Source organism: Salvelinus alpinus, chromosome 1, assembly GCF_045679555.1.
Source record: "Salvelinus alpinus chromosome 1, SLU_Salpinus.1, whole genome shotgun sequence".
Taxonomy (NCBI): Eukaryota; Metazoa; Chordata; class Actinopteri; order Salmoniformes; family Salmonidae; genus Salvelinus; species Salvelinus alpinus.
This window is the reverse complement of record NC_092086.1, coordinates 41,124,025-41,142,483: the sequence shown is the minus strand read 5'-3', so window position 1 is coordinate 41,142,483 and position 18,459 is coordinate 41,124,025. Positions and strand designations below refer to the sequence as shown.

At 44.2% G+C, this 18,459-nt stretch overlaps 1 protein-coding gene across 2 annotated transcripts in view; it reads left to right on the top strand.

Annotated features, from left to right (window-relative positions):
- The window catches only part of LOC139576003 (netrin-1-like), a 42,532-nt gene continuing 24,073 nt past the window's right edge, over positions 1-18,459 (top strand). The window contains exons 1-2 of one of the 2 annotated variants that reach the window (XM_071401566.1): positions 1-260; positions 603-1,647. In XM_071401566.1, the coding sequence (XP_071257667.1) occupies positions 633-1,647 (1,015 nt within the window). In that variant the 5' untranslated portion in view covers positions 1-260; positions 603-632. Of the gene's footprint in view, positions 292-602; positions 1,648-18,459 lie in introns of both variants that reach the window. The other variant, XM_071401558.1, reaches the window with a different exon arrangement.

Genomic DNA, 18,459 nt, shown 5'->3' with positions numbered 1-18,459 from the left:
GGGTCTCACTTTTCTGTTCAAACAGTGAGAGCGTCAGAAAGGGAATGGGACAGACAAGAGACAGAGGTAGACAGAGGTGTGACTGAGTGGAAGACAGAGTCAGGGAAGCTAAAGGCGAGCTGGTCCTTCCAATTTATGTCTAGAAACCCAGAAAAAGGCAAACTAGCGGTAGATTTTCGTGCGTAAAAAAGAGAGTAGGCTTCCCTCTAAATTCTTAAGTTTTACAACACTTCTCCTCCAGGCTGAACAGCTATTCCGAGGTAGTGTCCTCTGTGGAGTTTTCTTTGTCTCGTAAGATGATTTCATTCACATACATGTGCATGACTGTTTGTGTTTCATCTGTTTATGTGTGGAGAACAAAACACAGAAATGTATATAGGTTATTGATTTAATATTAACATGTGTGAATAGTATTCTGCTTGTTTGTCTTCACCATGGATCATTTCAGATGTAGGCTAAATAACATTTATATATAGATGGTCACATATATATAGATATATTATAGGCTATTCATTTTGCAATGCATAATATGATAATGTTCCTCTAAATCTATGTAACAAACATCTTAAATATGTCTCTCTTTTTCTACGACTACATTTCAGCGCAAGTGACACTAAAGAGCACGGATTACAATGATAAGGATTTTAGAGGTTTGGATCACCTCGGTGGCCATTTCTCTGCTGGTTAAGGGGGCTCTTGGAGGTTATGGGATGAGTATGTTTGCTGCCCAGTCGTCCCCTCCAGACCCATGCTATGATGAGAACGGCAACCCCCGGAGGTGCATCCCCGATTTCGTGAACTCTGCTTTCGGGAAGGACGTGCGCGTCTCCAGCACCTGTGGAACCCCGGCCTCAAGGTACTGCGTCGTGACCGAGAAGGGTGAGGAGAGGACTAGGGATTGCCACACCTGCGATGCAGGGGACCCAAAGAAGACTCATCCACCCGCGTATTTAACTGATCTCAACAACCCTCATAACCTCACCTGCTGGCAGTCAGAAAACTATGTCCAGTATCCTCAGAACGTCTCGCTCACTTTGTCCTTGGGTAAAAAATTTGAAGTAACCTATGTGAGCTTGCAGTTCTGTTCACCCCGACCCGAATCTATGGCTATCTTCAAGTCAATGGACTATGGCAAATCCTGGGTTCCTTTCCAATTCTACTCTACCCAGTGTAAGAAGATGTATAACAAGCAGAATAAGGCGGCAATTACCAAGCAGAACGAACAAGAGGCGATTTGCACAGACTCTCACACGGACATGCACCCGCTGACAGGTGGGCTCATTGCGTTCAGCACCTTGGATGGCAGACCCTCGGCGCACGACTTCGACAACTCTCCCGTGCTACAGGACTGGGTGACAGCCACCGACATCAAGGTGGCGTTCAGCCGACTGCACACGTTTGGGGATGAGAACGAGGACGACTCGGAGCTGGCTAGAGATTCCTACTTTTACGCGGTATCAGACCTGCAGGTTGGCGGGCGGTGCAAGTGCAACGGCCACGCTTCAAAGTGCGTAAAAGATAGGGAAGGAAACCTGGTATGCGAGTGCAAGCACAACACCGCGGGACCGGAGTGTGACAGGTGCAAACCTTTCCACTATGATCGTCCTTGGCAGCGCGCAACCGCAAGAGAGGCAAACGAATGTGTTGGTAAGTCAACTATTGTTGGTAAGTCAACTATTTACCTTTGTAACTAAATTGCAAGACTCATAATGATCGAAAGTATTTTGTGTGATTGCGCTGGTTTCTTAATAGGCCTCGAAAAACGCATTTTACGCATTGTCTAACGCAGACCTGATTTGTTTATTATTCAGTTCTTAAATTCAAATTCAATTTAAGCATCTCACATTGATCCAATATGAATTAGGCTTTGTAAACCACGGATTGTTTTTGGCGAATTAGTTCTTTTTAAATCGTTTAATTGTGTCAAATAAAACGAATGCACCATGCATTCGTAAATTACACCAGTAAATTCATTACCCTGTTCAAATATGCCCTATTTGATAACGATTCAAAATGGGAAAACCACAGTAATTGTGAGGAGGGTGAAATAATTAAGGTATATCAACCAATTTGAAAAAGTCAGCATAATTTATATCAAATGTTGTAGCCTATAACCAACTTATTGTGTTAATGTAAAAAAAAATAGATTTTGTTGAAAATTATTTAATTGAATGATTTGAATTGAATAAAGTGATGCATGGTCCGTGTTCCAAACGTAGTTTTTATAACTCAAACCACCATACAAAAATGGAATGGCATAGTCAGTTAAATTTACTAACAATTACCCACATAAAATCAAACGCTGATTAGCTACACATTGCAATGATTTATGCACAACGTAAATCAAAACCAAAATACAGATTTTTGGGAAAAATATAACCACAATGTGTTGGCCTAATTACATTAAAAAAAACTTTGTTTTATGATACAATATTTTACACTCATATCAAAATGCATTGTAATTCTCATCAACGTTGGATTAATTAACATTTCAATCACTGATTTAATGAACTTCATCCTCCTTTAAAAATAATGGACAATTTTCAATTCATGAATTGAATAGTATTTCACTCATGAATTGAATGAGTTGACACCAACCATGACAATGACATATTTGTACTGTTTAGAACAACACATCATAGATATTTGTTTGAAGTATGTAACCACATAAGTCATTGGAGAGTAGAATTGTTAGATAATAATATCAACAAATGGAAATACCCCCCCCCCCCCAAAAAAAAACGAACATGTAAAATATAAATACATTTATTAACATGTCATCTTGGCATACTATCCATTTTGGAGGACATGAAATGACTAAACAGATGATTACTGTTTAGTCTAAATGCTTTAACTAGGTTTATATTTTACTCTCAGAAATAATCCCAGAAAGAAAAGGCAGGAAGTTATTTCTCCAAAGGAAGTGCGGGTGCCCAAGTGCCTAATTGCATTTTGAGCAGCGTTTCTGACTGTAGTGGCAGTTCAATAGGAAGGAAACATTGCCGCTGCAGAGATAGACCGCAGAGGCATGTTGTGTTTCTGTAAGCAGGTGCTTTTACCAGATTGCATGGGTGACTAAGGTGGTTTTATTGACATTTTTGGCACATAGAGAATAAATTTCCACTTTGGGCCAAGTCAACTATTCAGAGAGGGACAAGACAAGAGGTACTTTGAAACCAGAACTAAGTTTAATTCCATCAGTAGAGTATATTTTTCAACAGATCTGGGTGCTTGTATCAACAGTACCACAGAGCATATAAACAGTACCACACAGAACAAACCTCATCTACAGTGAACCAAAACCTGGAAAATAAACAAGTTCTGACACTGCCATGGTTTGTTCAATGACACAGAACAAGTGAACAAGTTGTTCCCCTTGCCCTCTGCATTTTGTGGCCTGTGCAAGGCCAGCATGTCAGTGTGTTTTACTGAGAACAAAAGGTTGTCATTTGTGGCATCCATCATGCTGTCAGTATGAGGCCCCTTTCACCACCTCACTTTCTATGTCAGCAGTGTCATTAGATAAAGCGTCAGAACAGGCAGAATAAGCATGCATTCCAAGGGAAGGGAAGGGAATAACAAGGGTGGCTTGACACCTCGTTGTGTGGAATGGGCGAGGGAGGCTGTTATTCACTGGGCTACAGCCCAGCTCAGTGGTCTGGCTAAAGAGGCTCAGAATGGCTGCTGCTAATGATCTTTCTGGGATTCCGGTTGGCCCCTGACTTTGAGTACTATCAGAAAGAGAGAGAGAGCGGTGGAGAGGCAGAGTGAGAGGAGGAGAAACAGAGAGAAGTGGAGAGACAGAGAAGTTGAGAGAGAGAAGTGGAGAGACAGAGAGAGGTGGAGAGAGAAAGAGAGAGAGAGAGAAGTTGAGAGAGCGAGAAGTGGAGAGACAGAGAGAGAGGTGGAGAGAGAGAAGTAGAGAGACAGAGAGAGGTGGAGAGACAGAGAGATGGAAAGACAGAGTGAGAGAAGGAGAAACAGAGAGAAGTGGAGAGACAGAGAAGTTGAGAGAGAGAAGTGGAGAGACAGAGAGAGAGAGAGAGAGAGAGAGAGAGAGAGAGAGAGAGAGAGAGAGAGAGAGAGAGAGAGAGAGAGAGAGAGAGAGAGAGAGAGAGAGAGAGAGAGAGAGAGAGAGAGAGAGAAGTGGAGACAGAGAGAAGTGGAGAGAGCGAGAAGTGGCGAGACAGAGAGAGAGGTGGAGAGAGAGAGGTGGAGAGACAGAGAAGTGTAGAGACAAAGTGAAGTGGAGAGAGAGAAGTGAAGAAACAGAGAGAGGTAGAGAGAGAGAGAGAGAAGTGGAGAGACGGAGAGAGGTGGATAGACAGAGAGAGGTGGAGAGACAGAGAGAGATGGATAGACCCAGAGAGAGGTGGAGAGAGAGAGAGAAGTTGAGAGAGAAAGAAGTGGAAAGACAGAGGTGGAGAGAGAGAGAGGGAGAGAGAGAGAAGAGACAGAGAGAAGTGGAAAGACAGAGAGAAGTTGAGAGAGAGAAGTGGAGAGACATAGAGAGAGAGGTGGGGAGACAGAGGGAAGTGGAGAGAGAGAGAAGTGGAGAGACAGAGAGATAGGTGGAGAGCGAGAGAGAAGTGGAGAGACAGAGAGAAGTGGAGAAACAGAGAGGTGGAGAGAGAAAGAAATGGAGAGAGAGAGAAGTGGAGAGACAGAAAGAGAGGTGGAGAGACAGAGAGAGATGGGGAGACAGAGAGAGGTGGATAGTGAGAGAGAAGTTGAGAGAGAGAGAAGTGGAAAGACAGAGAAAGAGATAGAGAGAGAGAGAGATAGAAAGAAAGACAGATAGTGATGGAGAGACAGAGAGATGGAGAGAGAGAGGTGGAAAGAGAGAAGTGGAAAGAAAGAGAGAGAGATGTGGATATGGGAGAGTAGTGGGCTACATTGCAGGTGCTGCACTGGGGAAGTAAAACAATATCCATTTCCCATCATATTTAGTGGAAATGCATTCTTATTGACAGCCGTTACCCTCTCATTGCATTCCCATCCAATGATGTGGCATGCAAAGCAAGTTAGTTAATTTAAACCAAATTCAAATCTTCCTGATTGGATTTGCCTTTAATTTTGCATCTTAGATGCTATGAGAAAATACATCTCAATGATCAGCTTCATCTGTTGCCACCACACCCCCAAAGGCCAGTGATTGGTCTATCATTGAAAAGATAAATGAAGGAGATAAATACACACAGAGAATTGGCTCCTCCCCTGACCATCAGGTTTTCTCTTCCAGAAGAGGCACATCTCTTAAATTCATCCCAGCTGCTTTGTATTCCAACCATGCACAGCGTAGCATTGACCTTCTCGCGTCAGACCTACTCTCCTCACTTCGTTGACTGATGGGGTGGGAAGGAAATCGTGGGAAAGACTTTTGAGGCAAGTTGAAAATGGTAGCCTTAGTCACTCATACGTGTAATTTTGCACTTTTTCAATTTGAACTTTGTTATGAACAGAGGTTAAATGCAATGCTATTATTTCATTGAGATGGGGCTTTGACCTTACCAGGCTTTTACAGTTGTGGAGCATTTGTGCATCCAAGCCTAGTTATTGATTTCATGTTCTCCTCTTTAATGTACTGTATGTTATAGGCTTTTGGCCCACTGATGTAGAGGGAGAGTTGGAAAGTTCCTGCCAAGGCCTGGTAATTCAGCATGGCCTTCTTTTCTCTCTGAGCTGGGGTTCTCTGGCAGGGGGGTAGTATCAGTCACTGCCACTGGCTCCTCCGCCATGTTTGACCTGATGCCTTACACAGATCTCTGCATGTGTCTAACCCCCCTAAACTATCAACATAACAAAGAGCCTGTCACAAAGAACCAGAGAGAGAAAGCAATTGAAAAGAAACTGTCCAACCCCCTGGTTTATAGTACATATTACAGGAAAGGACAAAAGTGAATTTACATGTAGATTGAAATAGGATACAAACGACGCATGTCATGCACCTGTATTCCCTTTTTGACAAACCTATGAAACAGCTACACTCTCTCACAAGATGCTTTTTCCCCTATAATTGTTATCAGCATGTTTTGTACACTGTTAAAAGTATTTGGCAGCTATCGAACATAAACAGAAGTCATTCTTGGTTTGGACTGACACATCTACCACCTGCAGGGATGTTGAATTGGATGTGATTATATCAATATCCCACAGGCTCTCCTCCCAGGCGGTCCAGCACATACTTGTGTTGGACCAACACTAAAAATAGCGTCAAAGTGTGCTGAATCTCTATGTGAGCTCTTAAATCACCCCGAAAGCCCACTGGATTGCGTTCACTATGTCTCAAAGGGAACAGTTTGGAGAGAGCATTTTTAAAGTAGATGTTCATGTTCTACTGCAGAGGTTGTTCAGTCACAAGACTCTGTTATAGAACACAGAGCTTTGTTTAAACTGTGATATCTTTGGTTGAGCTATCCCACCTGTCTGGTAAAAAGTGAAGACGAGACAGGCTCTAACAAATCCCAGACCTTTGCTTTGACCCCATGTTGACGAGGCCTTCTCTATGTGTGCAGCAGCTCAGTGAGTCTCTCTGCAGGCCTGTTCTTTCTCCATGTGGCTGACTGGGACCATTGACATTGACAGCTCAGTGAGTCTCTCTGCAGGCCTGTTCTTTCTCCATGTGGCTGACTGGGACCATTGACATTGACAGCTCAGTGAGTCTCTCTGCAGGCCTGTTCTTTCTCCATGTGGCTGACTGGGACCATTGACATTGACAGCTCAGTGAGTCTCTCTGCAGGCCTGTTCTTTCTCCATGTGGCTGACTGGGACCATTGACATTGACAGCTCAGTGAGTCTCTCTGCAGGCCTGTTCTTTCTCCATGTGGCTGACTGGGACCATTGACATTGACAGCTCAGTGAGTCTCTCTGCAGGCCTGTTCTTTCTCCATGTGGCTGACTGGGACCATTGACATTGACAGCTCAGTGAGTCTCTCTGCAGGCCTGTTCTTTCTCCATGTGGCTGACTGGGACCATTGACATTGACAGCTCAGTGAGTCTCTCTGCAGGCCTGTTCTTTCTCCATGTGGCTGACTGGGACCATTGACATTGACAGCTCAGTGAGTCTCTCTGCAGGCCTGTTCTTTCTCCATGTGGCTGACTGGGACCAGTGACATTGACAGCTCAGTGAGTCTCTCTGCAGGCCTGTTCTTTCTCCATGTGGCTGACTGGGACCATTGACATTGACAGCTCAGTGAGTCTCTCTGCAGGCCTGTTCTTTCTCCATGTGGCTGACTGGGACCAGTGACATTGACAGCTCAGTGAGTCTCTCTGCAGGCCTGTTCTTTCTCCATGTGGCTGACTGGGACCAGTGACATTGACAGCTCAGTTCTTTCTCCATGTGGCTGACTGGGACCAGTGACATTGACAGCTCAGTTCTTTCTCCATGTGGCTGACTGGGACCATTGACATTGTTTCTGCTGACTCCAGTCCGGCTGCCTTCCCCTGGGCTGCCAGTCTGGGTCGAGGCCGGGGCTGCCCACCATCTGGGTCTCATTCCGCTTCCTTTGTAGCCCATGTGACAGGAAAACTAACTTCTTGAAAAGATGATGTCATAGATGTTCTTGTAGAGGAACTCTTCGGCCCCAAGCAGCCATCATCTACTGCCAGGGGTTAGGTCCATCTGGATTTGGTGACCTGTTTGTAGGTTTTGATTTTTCAAGTTATTAATCCTTATTTTGAATAGTTTTATATGATTGTTATTTCTATTATATTAATAACCTTTATTTTGTCCGTTCAATTATGGGTACCAAGCAACAGGAAATTTGTCATGCAGACCTAAAAATTAATCTCTGTAAAATAAATGTTTTTTGAATGAAAGACAAAAATAACCAACAAAATAAAACACAAAAATGAAAACAAGTACATGCAGCAGGAGAGCTTTTTGAGCAGTTAATCGGAAGCAGGTGGGTTGCAGCCAGGTCAGTATTGGGAGTCTCTCAACAGACAGATGAAAACTCAGACACCTTTAAACAACCCACTGGGAATAGAAGGTCAGTTAGACTGCACTTAGACTAAAATCATATCATTAGGTCCATGTGAAACCATGCGTATAGAGCACAGTGCCAGTAGGGAAATATGTACATTGTTTGGCCTCTTCAAGGAAAAAGTATGGTCTGCGCGTTTGTAGAGACACTTACTGTATATAAAAAACTACGTCAAATTTGCAGTCTTAAGAAAATAAAAGAAGCTGCGGTCAATATCAGGAGTAACAAGGTAATGAATAGCAGTACATTTGGGCTGTTACTCATTCCAAAACATCCCCAGACTAATTCTGTTCCGTAACTGAAGTGGAAACTACAGTGTATCTCCATATGGTGGGTCTGCAGGACAGTCCTTCTGGCACATCAGCCTGTGTGGCTGTGGTGAGCTGGGAGGTTTCACTGTATACAGGGAGACTAAAAAACAAAGACATATATTTTTGACATCTCAAAATCCAAGCTCTGGTGGAATCCAGTGTCCTTTGGGCAAATGCTTCATGTTTTTGTGGATTTTGTTTTGTTGAGCTTATAATTCAAGACAGACATCAACGTAAAGCCAAAAAGGCTTTACTCTGCCTTTTAAGACAATAGAGAAAATATTTTATGGCTATGTTGTGGACGGCGGTTTGGAGAGGTGGCCCTCAACATTTGGAAGGAAATGGTAGCTTTGGTTTAGGATTCATTTTCTCTTGACTCTGACGTCAGAGGAGTATGAGGGGTCATTTCACACTGCTTCAGTGTGTCAGAGGACATACAGGTCCAGTTGCTGTTTATCTGGGTGGGCACTCTCCTCTCTTCAGGACCTGAAACAGTCAATGCATTGTCTAGTGTTACTAATACGTGATAACTGCTGACAAGTGTTGCATTATACATATCACAGGTCATATTATGAATGCTTGAGGTGCTGTATCACAAGCCAAGAGGAAATTGTAGAGACTGTATAATTCAGAGATCTCACAGTGAAAACGGAGACAGGTGGGTCTGGCAACTAAATGGAACAGCCGCACACGTTGCTAATCTGTGACCTCATTGTCTCTATGGGGTAACTATGCTGAGGTACATTAGTGATGCTGGGGGGTGGCTTAAATAAATACAGGCTTAAATATACAAGTGTTCTCAATGGTCAAGAGAGGAGAGGGGGCACACAGGTAGAGCTGGGAGTCTGTCTACTATATATCCATCCTGTGTTGGCATATAAACTGTCCCCCAGAATAAAATCTGCAGTCTGTAATTCCAAAGTAGAGAACAGGGGGATGTGGAGGATGGAGAGGGATTAAATAGTGTGTTACACTGGTTGCTAGATGGTATTATCTTCTAGTGTCTGAAGAGAAGCCAAGGAAGAAGAAATCGCCACTTCTGTCAAAACAAGCAAATATGCAATATTTATATCTGTTGATAACCGTGTGTGATGGAATGAATGTGTATTAGTTTGTTTATCTGTGTGTGTTGTTTGGATGTATCTGTTGACATAGGCATGGGAAGCTGATGTGTGTGTGTGTTTGCGTGTTTAACCTACATGGGTTTAACCTCCGCCACCCTCTGCCCGCCTGGGCTGCCACGGCAGCGGCGACAGGACCACCTAGCTTGAGTGTGAGCGCATGGAGCCCCTACGCGGCGCTGGAGCTGGGGAGTCTGGGAATGATTAATGGCCCAGTGAAATGACACGCTCCGCGCTCCACCGCTCAGCTACAGACCCCCCACCAGCTCCCCCACTGTGCTGCCACCCAACACAGCCAGTACTGGGACGTTATCACCCCCTGCCCACACACGCACGCACGCACGCACGCACGCACGCACGCACGCACGCACGCACGCACGCACGCACGCACACACACACACACACACACACACACACACACACACACACACACACACACACACACACACACACACACACACACACACACACACACACACACACACACACTTCCCTGTGCAATGGCATGGCTGGTTATCGCAATTACCCTATTACATCATGATTGTGAAACTCTCAGTGGAAGCCGAGCTAACGGCCCTTGGCTGATGCCATCCTCCCTGCTGTTATGTGGATACAGGACCTATTAAACAAAAAGACAAAAACAACAAATGGCAACTAGCTCTATTATGGCTGAACGAAGGCTTGACTCATTAGAATCTGAGACAGTCAGCAGGAGGCTTGTCGTTTGCGTCAAAGCTAAGGAGTTTTCCAGCAACTGTTTGCTTTTACACCAACAAACTGGACCAACAAGTCGAAGTAAAAATGTTTGACTGATTGAAGATTTTGACTGATCCATACTGTTTCATGGTAGTGCTGTATCAACACTCAATTCATTTCAGCTGGAAAACGTGTCTTCAGATACAGCAAAGCTCGTGTAGCTTCTAATTGTAAAACTTATCTATGTTCAGTTCACATGTGCAGACTTCAGCAACTCTTCTCGTCCTCCTCATTAAAAACCACTTCTCTCCAGATCGACTTCAGCGACTCTTCTCGTCCTCCTCATTAATAACCACTTCTCTCCAGATCGACTTCAGCAACTCTTCTCGTCCTCCTCATTAAAAATCACTTCTCTCCAGATCGACTTCAGCGACTCTTCTCGTCCTCCTCATTAAAAACCACTTCTCTCCAGATCGACTTCAGCGACTCTTCTCGTCCTCCTCATTAAAAACCACTTCTCTCCAGATCGACTTCAGCGACTCTTCTCGTCCTCCTCATTAAAAACCACTTCTCTCCAGATCGACTTCAGCGACTCTTCTCGTCCTCCTCATTAAAAACCACTTCTCTCCAGATCGACTTCAGCGACTCTTCTCGTCCTCCTCATTAAAAACCACTTCTCTCCAGATCGACTTCAGCGACTCTTCTCGTCCTCCTCATTAAAAACCACTTCTCTCCAGATCGACTTCAGCGACTCTTCTCGTCCTCCTCATTAAAAACCACTTCTCTCCAGATCAACTTCAGCGACTCTTCTCGTCCTCCTCATTAAAAACCACTTCTCTCCAGATCGACTTCAGCGACTCTTTTCGTCCTCCTCATTAAAAACCACTTCTCTCCAGATCGACTTCATCGACTCTTCTCGTCCTCCTCATTAAAAACCACTTCTCTCCAGATCGACTTCAGCAACTCTTCTCGTCCTCCTCATTAAAAACCACTTCTCTCCAGACGACTTCAGCGACCTCTTCTCGTCCTCCTCATTAAAAACCACTTCTCTCCAGATCGACTTCATCGACTCTTCTCGTCCTCCTCATTAAAAACCACTTCTCTCCAGACGACTTCAGCAACTCTTCTCGTCCTCCTCATTAAAAACCACTTCTCTCCAGATCGACTTCATCGACTCTTCTCGTCCTCCTCATTAAAAACCACTTCTCTCCAGACGACTTCAGCGACCTCTTCTCGTCCTCTTCATTAAAAAACACTTCTCTCCAGAACGACTTCAGCGACCTCTTCTAGTCCTCCTCATTAAAAAACACTTCTCAGAACGACTTCAGTGACTCTTCTCGTCCTCCTCATTAAAAAACACTTCTCAGAATGACTTCTCTCCAGAACATTGTAAAACAAACAAACAGCAGACCCAATCACTGCCGTGATAAGGAAATGGAGTTGTTCCCACTTATATTTATTTGTCCAAATAACCTCTGCTTGGGCCTCTCCAAGGGTCTTCAGTACTTTTAAATTGATTTCAGTCACCCCCGACACAACATGTCTTTTTCCCATACCCCAGTGACCAATTCCTTTCTCCGAATAAGGAACCACTTAGTGGATTTAGGGGAAAATCCAGGGGGATAAATAACAGTAGGATATAATCAGTAGGGCTTGAGGACAATGGCTACCAGACCCCCCTCCTTCCCCACAGAACTGTAAATATCCCAGGGTTCCATCTGCTGCAAGAAGTAAAAACCTGGGGATTGATCAATCGCACTCCTCCTCCTCCTCCTGCTGCTGTGCTTTGTGGAGCAGATCTCTGTTCTGTTGGCTCCTGGAGCATGGAACCCTGCACAGGCAGAGGATTACGTAGCCTTTCATAAGTCTTCCAGTCCTGGAGAAGATGGACGAAAACCAGGGAGGCTGTCATATACTCTGGGCAGAGAACAAGCACTTGCCTGGGGTCATGGTCACTCCACACACCCCAAACCCCAAACCCTCAGGCGTTACTTCCTCCCACTCCTGCTGGTCCACACCCACAGGCAGAGATAACATCCTCCCTGCCATGCTGATGTCTTGGGCGATGAACACTGAGTGTACACGTGTGCGTGTTTGTGTGTGCATATAATGTGTGTGCATGGGGTTGGTGAGGTGATGGGGATCATTGGCCCTCTTATCACAAACCTTTTCTTTATGCAAGATGGTTTATTTTCCAAGATACTGAGCTTCGTTTCTTCAGGATAGTGAGTTTGAGATATGGTATCTGGTTTCCTCACAGACGGGTGGGAAATGGAATGAGCTAAGAGGCCCAATAACAAACAGAGACCAAAGCCCAAGTTAGATTACGCTGTGATGTAACAATGGCAGAGTCTGGGCTCTGTAACACAATGTTTTGAACTTTAAGAGTGACATTTCCTCAACACGTATCAAACCCAAAATGGTGGACTTGACCCATCCCATCAACAGATGGAGATGATTGAAAGGAGACACGGCCATTTCAATGATCTTATAGGTCACAGCAACTTCCAGGCCACAACCTCAGTGTCCATGTTCAAATCACAATGAAAACAGTAAATAAAACAGTGGCCAGTAGCTTCAGAAGGGTTTCCACTCCGTGGATCTCAAGGAATTGCATAAATTACAGTAAACCCTTAAAGTTAACATGTCGTATACACACTGCATTCCAGTTTAAATTACCCCCCAAAAGATCATTAACAAGCCCTGGTTGACTTTTAAGCTTATTTTACTGTTTCATTCTAGGTTTGGCTTCTCACCGAAGAGCAGTTTCTTTAATGACTCTAAGTTTGTCTTGGTCTCACAACTGACAGAGAAATCAACATAACAAGCCTGTAGCACATAGTGTTACAATGAAACACATATTGGAACTGTCTGATCTGAATGTCATTGTGAAAAGCCAGATTGTTCTGTGATATCTTATCTGAAGACAAGTTGATAATTCTGACCTAAGTGAAAGTGACAGAAATGAAAGACATCAATGTGATGTAAGTCTATGTAAAATGTATTGGATTAAACTGTATCTGACAGTGATTGGAACCAGACGGTTCAAACGTACAGGTTAGATTGGTGTATTTTCTATCTGGCTCAAGAAGTAGTTACTGTAGGTTCATTGGGTTCCCTAAGATCACAAAACGTTGGCGTGCAGAAGGAGGAACCCTGCCTTTTCCTCTCCAGCCCAATTCCATCTCCTGAAAGCCACCTAGCAACCAGAACAAACTTTGGGACTTTGGTGAAATTAGTATGAAATAACACAACTCACAATGACTTCTCAGTGTTTCCACGAAAACAATCATTAACAATTATTCCATAACATTTTATTTTCTCTCGCCAGAATGGAACTGCTCAGTCCCTTTTCCCAAGGCAAGCTGGGAAAAGGGCTCAAACATTTCCTCATTTATCTCACATTGTGAGCTTTCCACCTGTTTTGATTAATAGAGAAAGCTTAACAAGCCACTATAAGGAAAGCCTCCAACAACACTGGGATATGGACCTTTAATGATCCTCTGATTATTGAGAAATAAAATGGCTGGCCTGACACATTCGAAAACATAAAACATATTTGAGAGAGATTATAACATCGGGAGTTTGCGTGGTTATAAATGAGCCCATGGAGAGAAGGGGAGAAAAGCCCAATAAACATGTCAGGGTTACGATGGATTATCGTTTATGTTTTACAGCACAGCGGATTTCTGCTCGCTCTCTCTCCGCCACGGGGGATAGACAAATAAATCAGAAATGAAGAAGTTGTTGATAAGATGATTGCACCACCTATAATTTATCTAACCTTTATTTAACTAGGCAAGCCAGTTAAGAACAAATTCTAATTTACAATGACGGCCTACCCTGGCCAAACCCTAACCCAGACGACGCTGGGCCAATTGTGCACTGCCCTATGGGACTCCCAATCACAGCCAGTTGCGATACAGCCTGGAATCGAACCAGGGTTTGTAGTGACACCTCTAGCACTGAGATGCCGTGTCTTAGACCACTGTGCCATCACTGAGATATATTTCATGCTGGCGTATTTCCTCACCGGTGCTGTACAGTACATAGGCTAAAGCGGAAATGCTCCCCAGATGACCCGTCCAACCGACACCCCCCCCCCATATACTCTTGTTTATTTTCTCCCACCGCCCGGGAACTCATGACACCACAGGATGCTGTGCCACTAGCACGTCAGCCTGATACTTTAATTGGAAATTTTATAGTCCAATGTTTTCCCACATTGACCGCCCAGGCAGCAGCGGAGTTCACATAAGTCACAATTACCCTTAGTGCCCTTAGTGCGGCCGCTAACATCTAATCCACACGCCAAGTCTTAGCGACCTTTATCATTCATAAGTAGCTCCCCGGAGGTGATGATGACTCCTGACTGTGGGGACCTGGAGTGTTTAAATAGAGCGTGACTCATTCAGACCAGAGGCCATGAGAACAGGTCTGTGGATTGGGAGAGTAGCAGTTTGATTGGGCTCTGTTTGATAGCGAGATCATTTCCACTGAGGTATTCTCCTGCCTGCTCTCGTCCTGTTCCCATCCCTGTGCAGGCAGGATAAATGGACTGAGATATGTTGCTCATTATATATTATTATTCACAAGACATGGTGTATTATCATTTGCACCACAACTAGTTGTTGAGGGGAGGGAGCAGAGCTCTCTGGCTATTACTGATTGCACAATTATATCATTTTGCTGTTCCATAGTGTCAGGTCTTTTTTCTTGTGGTTAAGGGTTGTGATACAGAGCAGTCTCTGTGGGTTCATGTGTAGGTCATGTGTGGTTCCACTTGAGCTATTCTAAAAGGACAAGGCAGCATACCATACAGTAGCTATGCCTTTTTAACTGATAACACAAGCAAAGGAATACTTGGGAAAGATGGCTAACACAAACATTGTCATTGAGATCAACAATGGTTTTTGAGAGGCTTCCAATGAACTCTCAGACAACATGGATCCAACCCCAACTTCTCCATGGTTATGACATCTTGTATGCAGTAGACTGGCATCGTTTAGGCCAATTAACAACTGGTTTTGACAGTGGCACCAGTCAACACCCATCAAACTGGATACATTAGCATTCGCTAATGTTACAATATAATAGCTAATGTTATGCTCAGAACAGGAGAACCACGGTTTAATTCTGCCTTCGTTCTTAGAGCATGGCTTGGCCTGACATTGGGTGGCTGTTTTTGTTGAGACGCCACGTGCCTGTTCGCCAGGCAACCGCTCTGTTTTACGAGGAGTTACTCACACAAAAGCAGGGGAGGCCTGATTGCTCAGCTAATTGATCGCCGCCAGAGATCACAGAGCTGCGCTCGTAAAAAGAGAGCGCTCCCCATGACATCACTGCGTAGCGAGGCGGAGGGGAGATGCCTTCCCAAACTGCCTCTGTGTGAGAGAGAGCCCACAGGGAGAGAGGGGTAGGGTGTCCCACTGAGATGGGGAGCAGGGAGAGAACACACACACTGCTATTAAACCTGCTTTAGTAGTTGGAAATGGGAGCCCATTAGGGAGGCTTTGTTGTTGCTTAACATGGCCACGGGGGTTGGTGGCGTGCAGGAGATCCTATTAGTCCTCAGGCACACAGTGCTGCTCAACATACTTCACTTCTGACATTTTGCTGCCAGGTCAAAGGGCCTTTATAAAGGAGTTTTCTGGAACATAGAAATTACCTGGTCAAAGGGCCTTTATAAAGGAGTTTTCTGGAACATATAAATGACCAGGTCAAAGGGCCTTTATACAGGAGTTTTCTGGAACATAGAAATTGGGGCCACTTGAGCTAGGACACATAGGACAAGTGTTTTTCAGACTTTCAGTAAAACACAATGTACAGTCATTTTAAAAGAAGTACAGTTCCCGCTCAGCCCAGTCAAAACTGTTCGCTGCTCTGGCACCCCAATGGTGGAACAAACTCCCTCACGACGCCAGGTCAGCGGAGTCAATCACCACCTTCCGGAGACACCTGAAACCCCACCTCTTTAAGGAATACCTAGGATAGGATAAAGTAATCCTTCTAACCCCCCCCCCCCCTTAAAAGAGTTAGATGCACTATTGTAAAGTGGTTGTTCCACTGGATATCATAAGGTGAATGCACCAATTTGTAAGTCGCTCTGGATAAGAGCGTCTGCTAAATGACTTAAATGTAATGTAATGTAAATGTAAATTTAGAGTGCACGTTCTTATTATGGTACACTGTCATAGTCAGGGTCTGTCATGGTGTTAGAAAACATTTGTGTTGTGCTATACCTCAGAGTTTAGGCAGTCTTATTCTTTTCATGACCATGTAGCGGCTCCTGAAGTTTACGTTTACCTTCAGTAGCAGGTCTGTAACATTCTTCCTGTTGTATTATCTTGGCAAGAGTGATAGCTTAAAGCTGGAAGGTTATCCTTGGGAGTTTTCCCTATAAGCTTACACTCTGACTTGGTATAAGGCAAGCAGTTACTGATAAAATCAGCATTTACCTTTCTGAAGACTAAAATGGGCTAAGCGTATTGACCCATGCATTGTCCTTTGACATAAGAGGATGGTTGGGTCCTTGGGTTGAATGGAAAAGCATCAGAATCAAACACCATTTCATAACTGTCACGTCCTGACCATAGTTCTAATGTGTGTTGCTTGTTTTAGTGTTGGTCAGAACGTGAGCTGGGTGGGCATTCTATGTTGTGTGTCTAGTTTGTCTGTTTCTGTGTTCGGCCTAATATGGTTCTCAATCAGAGGCAGCTGTCAATCGTTGTCCCTGATTGAGAATCATATATAGGTGGCTTGTTTTGTCTTGGGATTTTGTGGGTGGTTGTTTCCTGTCTCTGTGTTTTCTATGCAGCAGCTAGGACTGTATCGGTAAGCCACATTTGTTATTTTGTATTTGTTTAGTGTTCAGTATTTTCGTAATTAAAATCATGTTGAACACGAGCTACGCTGCGTCTTGGTCCGATCCCTGCTACACCTCCTCTTCTCATGAAGAGAGGGAAGGCTGCCGTTACAATAACACAGAAATCCATTTCATTAGCCTGGCTTATCTCTTCCATCTTCCATCTCAGGGCACAAAGTGCACTCTTGTGTGGTTTGGCAGGTCTTCAAAGGTTAAAGGTGAACTGAGTGATTGATCATCATGTCTCACTCAGTGCTGTCATGGTAACCAAGCACAAGCCATAGCCCCCCAGGGATTAGACATGTTGCCACTAATTGGCCGTCCTAATGACTTTAGTTTGATAACATCTCTGTAGTAAAATCAGGCCACCTGGGCTCATCTGCTTCCATCATCTCTACCCTTTAAGCCAAGCATGTCAAAGTGTGAAAAATAACTGTGTTGGTCAATATGCAGTATTTCCAGCAACTGTCCATTAACTGTCACTGTGGCAGACCCTCTTGTCCAGTTCTTCCATGTTCTTCATGGATGAGCAATATTTCCATCAATGCCTGTGTGCATTCCTTCTAAAGAGAGAGCTACTGAATGCCCAGTGTCAGTGGTATGGTGTGAGGGGCCACTAAGGGGGACAATGCAGATGTAGGACCTTCCAGTGTAGAGAGGTCAGAGTTTCCATTCAGTTCCTATAGCTGAGGAAGGAACTGAGACAGGTGCTGCTTCCACTGCAGATGAACCCCAGCCCCAGGGTCGTTCATCACTGCATCCTGTTAAAACCTCCTCCCTCACCGCCTCCAATGTGTGTCTTAATAAAAACAAATCACGCATGCTAAAAGTCCTCGTGTTCAACCAGTTGTCTGTCTCAACCTGTCAGCTCTGCTCAGACGGATCAAAGTCTTTATACGCTCTTTATCTGCACTCTCGCTTGTTTATTTATTTGTTAGCATTACGCCGAGGTGACGGGTTGCTATGGAAGAACATCATGGCCATTGCCTGAATCAGTCCTCCCAATATGAGATGTTTCTATATTTTTTGGGGGGTGTTTCTGTCTTTTCACCCCAGCTCAAGTCATCAAAAGCATTCCGGAAACTCGTAAAATGATTCATCATCTGGACAGCTCATTCCAAAAGGCCTTTGTTGTTTTTTCTCCCTCTTCAAAATAACAGCTGCTCCAGCAATGTGCAATCGAAATATTTATTGTCGGAAAATGTTGAGTATGTCTGGGGCATGAAGCTAAGAGCTTAAGGGTGACTGATCTAACGGGAGTGCCCCACAGAAGACGTTCAGGGGCGTTTGTATCATTAAAGTCATGCAGTATGTATCAACAGACCAAATGCACAGTTGGATCTTAATTCTGTGACAAATCCCTTGGCCCAAAGAAATGGAGGCATATTACCAATAATGTTTCGAGGCATGTCTGCTGATTTTTGCATGTTTTTGGCACCAAAATGTATAATATATGCGTTTCTCTATTAAACCAGATATTT